This window comes from Brassica oleracea, chromosome C2 (genome assembly GCF_000695525.1).
Source record: "Brassica oleracea var. oleracea cultivar TO1000 chromosome C2, BOL, whole genome shotgun sequence".
Classification (NCBI taxonomy): domain Eukaryota; kingdom Viridiplantae; phylum Streptophyta; class Magnoliopsida; order Brassicales; family Brassicaceae; genus Brassica; species Brassica oleracea.
In genome coordinates this window covers 41783428-41792570 of record NC_027749.1, presented here as the reverse complement: position 1 = coordinate 41792570, position 9143 = coordinate 41783428, and the positions used below count along the sequence as shown (strand labels likewise).

Here is a 9143-nt window from a genome sequence, read left to right as displayed (position 1 = left end):
AAGTATTTGGGCATGGTTGGATTGCGCTGTACTGTTTTCTATTGTGATTGGCACGACAACACCCCAGATCGAGGTGTGAGAACAGATGCATTTGGTGTTACATCAGTAAATTCGAGGCGAAAGCTGCAATATTATGATCCTTTCATTCTTGCTTCTCAGGCCGATCAGGTAATTAAATGTTAATTATTCAGAATGATTCATCATCATGTGTATTAATTTATAATTTTTCTAAATGTTACAGGTTTGTTATATCAAGTACCCCCGGGTAAGGAACAGAGATGATCCATGGGTTACTGTTACAAGACTCAACCCGAGAGGCCGAGTTCAGGGAAGTTCTGAGCTGGAAGACCCACTACAACCAAACACATCCGGCAACTTAAGTGCAGCAGAAGATTTAGCTGGAGTTGGCCTTGTAGTCGATTTAACCGAAGATTAATCCAGAAGATTTAGCTGGAGCAGCACATCCTGCTCCTCTTGCTCCCGCTGCTGCATCCGCTCCTCCTCCTCTGGGTCCTCCGGGAGTGATGAGTGTTGCGGAGTTGGTTCAACAGCCCGGTCGTGACCATCTTCCGTATCTCACTCCGTATCCACATGGACGGGGAGAATGGATCCGAGGAGGGTAAAGATGTTTTCATCATTCACTTCCAACTAAAAATTTATTAACAGTTCAATGAACACTTTCTGTTTTATGTTGCAGGGCAGATGAGGATGTACGCATTTCTGTATTTTTGTGTTTAACACACTAAAGAATTTAGAAGCATAAATTATGTGTAAGACTTTGTGGACTTCCTACGAGAACAAAAATTATTAACTTCTATTGTTGTCAAGAAATATGATATTATCAGTTATTTAATAATGATCATTTTTTGAGACGGTGCTAACTTTCTGTGGAGTGAAATTAAAAACTCAGTGGACTGCCTTGGCTTGAATGCTTATTGACGGGATTAATATTTGTTTCTAATGAATCGATAGTCTCTGGAGCACATGAATTTTCTAAGCATAGTCATGGAGTTGGGAATGAGCTGTAGCACCCGGTGTCTCAGTATCTGCGAGATATCAGCATGCAGCGGTATGAAAACTTCTTCTTCTTTGGTTCTCTTATCTCCGTCAGAATAGTTAAATTGTTTGATGGATTATTTAGTTCTTTGTAAATAGAAAACTTCATGTGTCCGGCGACAAGAAGCAATATAAATTTGTCAGCTGATGTTTGACAAAAGATGGCATCACAACAACATAATTACAAATTGTTGATACTTTAGGGTGTTACTCGATGACCTATTAGTGGCTGAGTATCTTGCCTCTGTAGAGACAACCTATGATGCTTCTCATGCTGTTCGTTATGAAGACGCTTTGTCCTGAACCTTTCAGAAACTTAAGAAACACAGGCAAGTGAAATTTTGATAGGTGTTGCAGTACCGTGAGGATCCTGTCAAAGCTTTCGCCATGCGAAACCAATGGTCATGAAAGTGGCAGTTGAAGTCGTCTTCAAGCTGGGTCTGTTTCCGCAGACACAGCATCAGGACAGTTGAGCGGAATCATTTGTGAATCCCACACTGGCAAAGCTTTTTACAAGACTTATTATAACTTGTGATGTCTTAACTCTTGAAGAGCCGTCATGCTTTGACCACGAACATATGTTTTTTCATTGGGGTGTTCACACTACGTCTTAATGTATACTCCATAAGTCCCTAAAACAATTTAGTTCGAACCTAATTTTTGATTATACGAAACAAAAATAATGATATTTTAAAATGTTGTTTGTTGTCGTGCTACGTTGAATTAGTAACAGTTGCTGCTCAAACAGCTAATCAAGACAATCTTTTTGATATTTTTGATTGTCTTTTGTCAGACTCTAAAATCTATGAAATATTATTAAATTATATATCAATCACATGTTAGTGTTTTCCTATATAAAAATTGTCAAAAAGAATAGTTGGTGGATGTTGACAAAAAAAAAAAAAAAAAAATAGTTGGGGGCAAGTGACCCCATTTCTCATCACTTGCGTCCGTCACTGGTGGGTATAATTGTGGTTGTGGAGAATAACTATAGCAATAGCCAATCACAACCGATACCTATGAAAACCATAATAGACTTGCGATGTTTCGAATCATCAATCTATGATTTCGAACACAGAAACATTTATGGAACTAAATTTCAAAATTTCATGATTAATACTAAGGAAGAGGCTAGAAACGGTGCATGCGTGTTCACGTGCTTCTGCCCATCCTTGTCCATCTAGCCAAAAAAATTGAATATATAATGCGAAACCGAAAAAGATTCTGGTTTTAGAACTTAGCATGTGAAACACAAAGAACAAATATGCCACAGTTTCGGAACATAACAAAAACATTAGCCAATGAGGGATAAAACAGTGTACATCCGGACGATAACCTCTTCACCGAAAATGTTTACAAGATGTACGTATTATAATACTGGTGGTTGTCGACTGATATTACCAAACGATCATGCAACATGCTTACAAAAGAGAACGTCAGGTTGCCTAGCGGCAGTACTGAACGTTTCTCACACACGACTACCCGAGGTCGCCAGTTCGATACTCGGGGACAGCGGGGTGGTACTGGGTTAGCTAAAAAATCCCTACGGGAATCTGGCGAGGTGGCCCTTCGGGGTGAGAGCAGTCACTATAAAAAGTTCAACCTATACAGTTTTTTAACCGGGGCGTCTAGCTCTGGTGGTAAAGGACTCACAGCTGTGAGCACCGCCACCTGGGTTCGATTTCCGGCCACTGCGGATTTAACATTCGGGCCGCAGCGACACAGATTAGTCTCTTGGGCCTGGAAAGCCGTTGGGGAAACTGTGTTTAATCAAAAAAAAAACTAGACCGATTTGGCATCTATCGATTTCTTGATTGATATGCATGAACCATAAACAGCAGAGTCGAATCTTGTAAATTTTATTAAAAATTCTAATTTATTGTAAATTTTAGGAATAAAAATAACTAAATTTTGGCTGAATTTTAATTTTTATAAAAAATATTTTGAATGATAAATAAATAAACTGGTATTAACTAAATTAAATTTTATATTGAATATAAACCTAAAAATTAAAAAGTATAAGGTTATCCACAATCTAGTTTCTTTTATTCCTAGAAATTAAAACAACATTAGAAATTTTTAAGATTTGTTTTTAAATTTAAAAGATCTTTTAAATTTTGTTTGACATTTATCAAGATTTTTGATGAAAATAAACATAGTTTGAATATTAAAATAAGCAAGATTTAAAAGTTAGTGCGTTAAAATGGGAAAATAACTGGTTCAAGTATTAAGCTGTGAAATAATAAAATTTATGTATTAAAATGTTTAGCGAAATTTAATTGAAATGTTATTATGGATTTTTTCTTTCAAAGGGGAAAGAAGCAAGGAAAATATATTCATGGGCTTTTAACTATACAGATTTACAATGCACGAAATACCGATTAGGACATTGGGCCTATTAAAAACGAAAGGTGGGTTTATGAGCCCCATTAAGTTTCTGCTTAACCCTAGTTTCGAGAGTGTGAGGCATATATATCATCCCTCGTAGCCGCAGTGAAATTCCTCTCTTTCTTTGATCTGCAAGAATCTGGAAAATGGCAGAGTCGAAGGTTGTAGTTCCAGAGTCAGTGCTGAAGAAGAGGAAGAGAGAGGAGGAGTGGGCTCTAGCGAAGAAGCAGAGCGCTGAAGCTGCCAAGAAGACGAACGCCGCCAACAGGAAGCTTATCTACAAAAGAGCTGAGCAGTACGCCAAGGAGTACGCCGAGAAGGTAAACTTTTTTTGCTTCTCTGATATGTATCGTGCTAGCTTTGGTTTGGTTCTGTGTAAATAAACGAACATTGTTATTCTTGTATAGGAGAAGGAGTTGATCTCGTTGAAACGTGAGGCCAAGCTTAAAGGTGGTTTTTATGTTGACCCTGAAGCTAAGCTCTTGTTCATCATCCGTATTCGTGGGTATGTTTTGTGTTAGATTTTTAGCATTTCGTTAGAGATATTAAATGTTTGGTTCTTATCTTTTGTTACTTTGAATTTTGCAGTATTAATGCTATTGACCCAAAGACAAAGAAGATTCTTCAGCTCTTGCGTCTCAGACAGGTTTGCCTGCGTTTTAATCATCTTCTGTCTTTGTCGCTAATTGCTGTTTTATGTAGTAACCATACCGTGTTATCGTTGTTTGGTCCTAGATTAGTGTTCTTTTGACAATTGTGATGTTAACTTCCATGAAAAAGACCTGAGCTTTTCTTATTTGTGTTACCATTATGCTGAAATAATTGCTTTGGTTTTGAATATGTAAATGCAGATCTTCAATGGTGTATTTCTGAAAGTCAACAAGGCAACAATGAACATGCTTCGTCGTGTTGAGCCTTATGTGACCTACGGGTATATACATCGTATCCTTTCTTGCCATGTTAAGAACTTTTGGTGAACAGAGTTAGTGACCTGACCCTTTCTCTCCTTTAATTCAGATTCCCTAACTTGAAGAGTGTTAAGGAATTGATCTACAAGAGGGGATATGGAAAGCTTAACCACCAGAGGGTGGCTTTGACTGATAACTCCATCGTTGAGCAGGTTCTTTATCTCTCTCTCTTTGGTCCTCCCTAGCTTCTTTGAATATTGTTATTCTGGATTGAAGTAAAGTGATTGATTTTTTAAAAAATTGGTGAAACTATCAACAGGCTCTGGGCAAACATGGGATCATCTGCACTGAGGATTTGATTCACGAGATTCTAACAGTAGGACCTCATTTCAAGGAGGCCAACAACTTCCTGTGGCCATTCCAGCTCAAGGCACCACTCGGTGGTCTTAAGAAAAAGAGGAATCACTACGTTGAAGGTGGTGATGCTGGCAACCGTGAAAACTTCATTAATGAGCTTATCAGGAGGATGAATTAGAGATGTCTTCTTTTTCAATCTCAGTCTTATTATCTATGATCTTTGTGTTTCCTTCTGGATTTTTGATATTTTCTGTCAAGTAAAAGACACTCTGAGCTTTCTCTGCTATCGTCTTTTGATTATAGCTTGATGAGTTTTTCGACGCTTCTTTTATCGGTTCCTTAGGAAATTGTACACTTGAATCCAACAAAGTGATCACGCTATGGAAGCCAACTCGACTCGTTGTGATTCACTAAAAGGCAACTCAAAACTGTGATTCAACAAAAGACTTTGCATTTCTTCGGCACTCCTAGAGATTTACAACACATGGATCACAATCCAAATCACACAACATACAACGAAACTGAGATCGATCGCTGCGGATAAGAAGGTCTGCATTTATGCTGACCGATCGATCGATCACTGTGGAAGTCCACGCTTGTGTTGACCGATCGATCACATCCTGTGCTTTTGTGTGTTATGCGAAATGTGATCAACCGACTCGCTGCAGGGTTCAGAGAACCATCGTCCTGATCTCTTTTGATGACGGGTCGATCGATTGAGAAACTTCTGGCGTTCCACATCTTGCTGAACCTTTGGAGCAAGTTCGATCTAGCGAGCGACCGAGGGGGGGGGGGAGATCGATCGCTGCAGACAAGATGGTATGCGTTTATGCTGACCGATCGATCGATCACTGTGGAAGTCCACGCTTGTGTTGACTGATCGATTGATGGGTTGAATTGCTCGGCCTTTTACGTCGGCATGCTGATCGATTGGGCACCTTTTTATATGCTGACCGATCGATGACTTATTATAAAGAAGTCCACATTTGTGCTGGCCGATCGATCGCCAACATATGTGATCATGAGCTTGACCGTTTTCCAGTCGATCGATCTAACAGCTGCAACTTCGATTGCCGAAAGCGGTGAAAACCCGAGTGCCTCCAGTTGTGATGTGTGAGATTGCTGAAGAAAGGAGCCCGTAATATATTGGTCGATCGTTCGACGACGGATGTCAAATTCACTTCTGCGTTTGACGATACTTCGATCGATCGATCGGTCAACTGGGCCCGATATCAATCGTCGAGGGCGGAGAAGAGTTGTGTGTCGCCGACCGATCGATCGTTGCTCGGAATAAAATAAACAATCGCTCTCTCTTCTTTACACGGAAAACGAGGCTTGCTTCTAGACTCTATAGGTGTCATAATTGCTTCTACCTCGAGTTCTGTGTTTCTTTCCTATAAATAGAGAGTTCCTCTCTCATTTCCTCATTCTTCTTGGAACCCAAAAAAATATTCTCTCTCTATCTCTTCTTTTTCTCTCTTTCTCCCTTTTTTTTATTCCAGTCAGCCGCCTATTTCGGGGTTTCTCCGGTCGTTTCTCGCCGGAGATTGTCGATCGATCGATGTTGCCTTCCCGGAAAGAGTATTCATCGTTTGAAAAGGGGAAAGGAGTTCGGACCGCCCCAAGTCCTCCGAAGGAGCCGTCGCTCGGCCCTAAGCTGATGGAATCCGTGATTAGGGCTCACTGCGATGATCCCGATGGTGCGATTAAATCGAGCCTTAGACATTGCGATGAAGATGGTGGAAGCTAGACGGGCAGGACCAAGAGCGATCCTATGATTGCTAACAGTATCGATGGTGGATCCGTCGAGCGGCACGCACATGAGGGAGATTCGAGTAGTCTTAGGATTGACGAGGAGTGTTCAAATGAACCTGGAACCGCAAAGTGATCGTCTCAAGAGCTCATGGCCGCCACTAGGGGAAAGAATTGATTGATTTCGTATCGCTATCATCGCAACGGGACGATCGAGCAGCTTCCTGATCTTGCTCCAGAGCTCGTTTGCTCGTACGCGTCCAAAGATCAAGATTGGGGCGACGTTTCCCCTACTCGTTCGACTTTAGGAAGCGTTTCCTCGCTGATGAAGGAATGTCGAGCATACGATGTTACTTTCATGATTCTGAGGCCTGATCAACGGCCGTGGGATCCGCCGGTTGGTTATCATTGTGTTTATGAGTCCTTTTTCGGAAAGGATTCTAAGTTGTTGTTTGAACCGAAAAGGGTGTGTTTGTCGGATTCATACAATGAAGAATTTAAGAAAAAGATTTCTTAAATTCTTGAGGCTTAAGAGAAATCAACAAATGGAAAATGAACATCAAAAAGAATTTATTGATCAAAGATTGTATTATGTGTATGATAACAAGTGTAAATTAAATCTAGGTATCCATAAACTCTTTGTAAGAAGTGTTCTAAGTCTAGATGGAAAAGAGAGAGATCCCTTGATAAAGAGAGTTATCTCTTTATTTATATAAGGAAGAAGCTAGGGCTTCATAGTAAAATGTGCCTAATTTATTGTCTAATGGGCCTTGATGGAGGCTGTAAATTCACCCCCAACAGTTGTGGTTTCCGATCCCTCGCTTTCTTACCTCTTATTGTTCACGCCGAGGTGTCGCTGTGGCGTTGATGGTTATGGCAGCGGAGATTGACGTCTCGATGTAGGTTCGCGTCTTCGAGGAACTGACGCAGACTCAACCGAAACCGAATGGTCTTTTCGCGGTACAGATGCGATCGGGGCTTCAGATTTTGACTGGCCATCCTTCGAATACCAAGAATTGGCAACTTTTCTACTTCTATGTTAGGGCCGACGAAGCAGCTTTCGAAGAACCGCCGGGCGACGATTTTCGTGCCCTATGGAGTTCTCGCCTTGGTAGACAATCTATATCGAGTGGTTTCGCATTATCATGGTTTTCTTGTCTCTTTTTGTTGTTTTCTAATTTTGCAGTTGTTCACCTAAACACCATCGGGTACCCGGAGACCTTCTCGACGTACCGAAGATCACTGCACTTAGCCAACAGAAGTGGGGAGAGTTCGATAGTAAAAGGATTCGCCGTCAGCGGGAGCGAATTGACAAAGGTTTAGCCATTTTATTTTTGTCTCAGTTTTCTGGACAACCGATCGCTCGGTCTTTTGGCTTCCCTTCCGTATGTTTAGCCATTTTATTTTTGTCTCAGTTGATTGGTCGTCAAGCATTTCTTGTGAGGAAACTAAAGGTAAGAGATCTGCGCTTCCACTCATGGGGAGAATTCCGAAGGCATATCCAAGTTACAGCGACATTCTCGGTGCTCAGCTTGGCGGAGAAAGCTTCGGTTCCATGGCCGCGTCCGAAATGAAGAAGGTTGAGGGCCAAGGTTTGACAAACGAGGCGATCGATACTCCGATAAATAACGTTTCAGCAGATGGGCCGATCGATCAGGATCCCGACATTTGCTCGTCGAAAAAGAAACAAAAGAGGAACAAATCTTCCAAGAAAGCGCGAGTCGATTCTGACGTTATGGGAGGAACTGAGACAGAGAATGATTAAGCGGTAGACGATCCTTTGGCTGATAAAGTCGGGCAGACTCACGAGAGCGTTCAGACTGATAGTTCCAAAGACTTGATTGAGAAGGATAAGGTTGAATCTCCGAGAGCGAAGAGACAGAAGCCGACCGACGGGGGCTCCTGCGGGTCCGACGAGATGAAGCAGAGAGTTGCTATCGATCGCTCGTCGACTTCTCCACGCGAGGTGGCTCCCCTTATCCTCCGCACTCTACCTTGGGGTGGTACAGGTCCTCCTTCCAAAAGACATTTGTTGGCTTCATCGAAACATGTGGAATTTTGTTATGACAAAGATGTGCCGCTTGTTAACGATTTTGCTGCCTGCGCGGAGCTATCGCGCCTGCTTAGAAGAGGATCGCGAATGATGCCGGAGGTATCTGAACTCGCGTTCCCGGATATGTTTGCTGACTTGGCTCGCGTGGACGCTGTGGTAAGTGTTTGACTGATGAGATGTGTAGACTTTTGTCGGCTTTACGTGTGCGATTGATCGCTTTTTCTTTCCATTTTTGTTGCCGGCGGGGGCTCGTAAGAATCTTCTCATCTTGGAGTACGAAATGGCCTTTTGAAAGGTGGCATTGGATCTTAGCAAAGCCGTAGTGACGATCAAAGCTAGAGATGATGAGTTAGGGAAAGCCAAGAAAGATGTCCTTGATAAGGCTAAGGTGTTAGTTGCTGAGCGAAACCGTTACCGCTGTGAACGCAAGCAGGCGATTCAGACGGTTGAGGACCTCGGGAGGATTTGGAGACTGCTCAAACTAAAATTGCGCGATTGGAGCAGGAGAAGGTTGACGAAGCTGAGAAGACGGAGCAGGAGATGGATCGCCTTCGTCAATCGCACCTTCATGAAGTTATGTGTGAGAGAGATCGCGCTACGGCTGCGGCAGCAAAGTGCTTCAAGAAGTT

At 42.0% G+C, this 9143-nt stretch overlaps 1 protein-coding gene and 1 long non-coding RNA gene across 4 annotated transcripts; both read left to right on the top strand.

Annotated features, from left to right (window-relative positions):
- Positions 1 to 600: 600 nt before the first annotated feature.
- LOC106325074 lies at positions 601 to 1828 on the top strand. Of its 3 annotated transcripts, none has more exons than XR_001266797.1 (3): positions 601 to 619; positions 698 to 770; positions 973 to 1828. It is a non-coding gene; the product is annotated as an uncharacterized LOC106325074 (long non-coding RNA). The 3 variants fall into 3 exon arrangements; XR_001266798.1 differs by having other exon boundaries at positions 602 to 619; positions 698 to 1069; positions 1156 to 1828; XR_001266796.1 differs by having other exon boundaries at positions 602 to 619; positions 698 to 1828.
- Positions 1829 to 3509: 1681 nt separating this feature from the next.
- Positions 3510 to 5035, top strand: LOC106322552 (60S ribosomal protein L7-2). Its single transcript, XM_013760609.1, has 6 exons — positions 3510 to 3764; positions 3852 to 3949; positions 4033 to 4090; positions 4296 to 4375; positions 4462 to 4564; positions 4672 to 5035. Exons 1-6 carry the CDS (start codon positions 3591 to 3593, stop codon positions 4885 to 4887), a joined length of 729 nt encoding a protein of 242 aa, XP_013616063.1. The 5' UTR covers positions 3510 to 3590; the 3' UTR covers positions 4888 to 5035.
- Positions 5036 to 9143: the final 4108 nt, after the last annotated feature.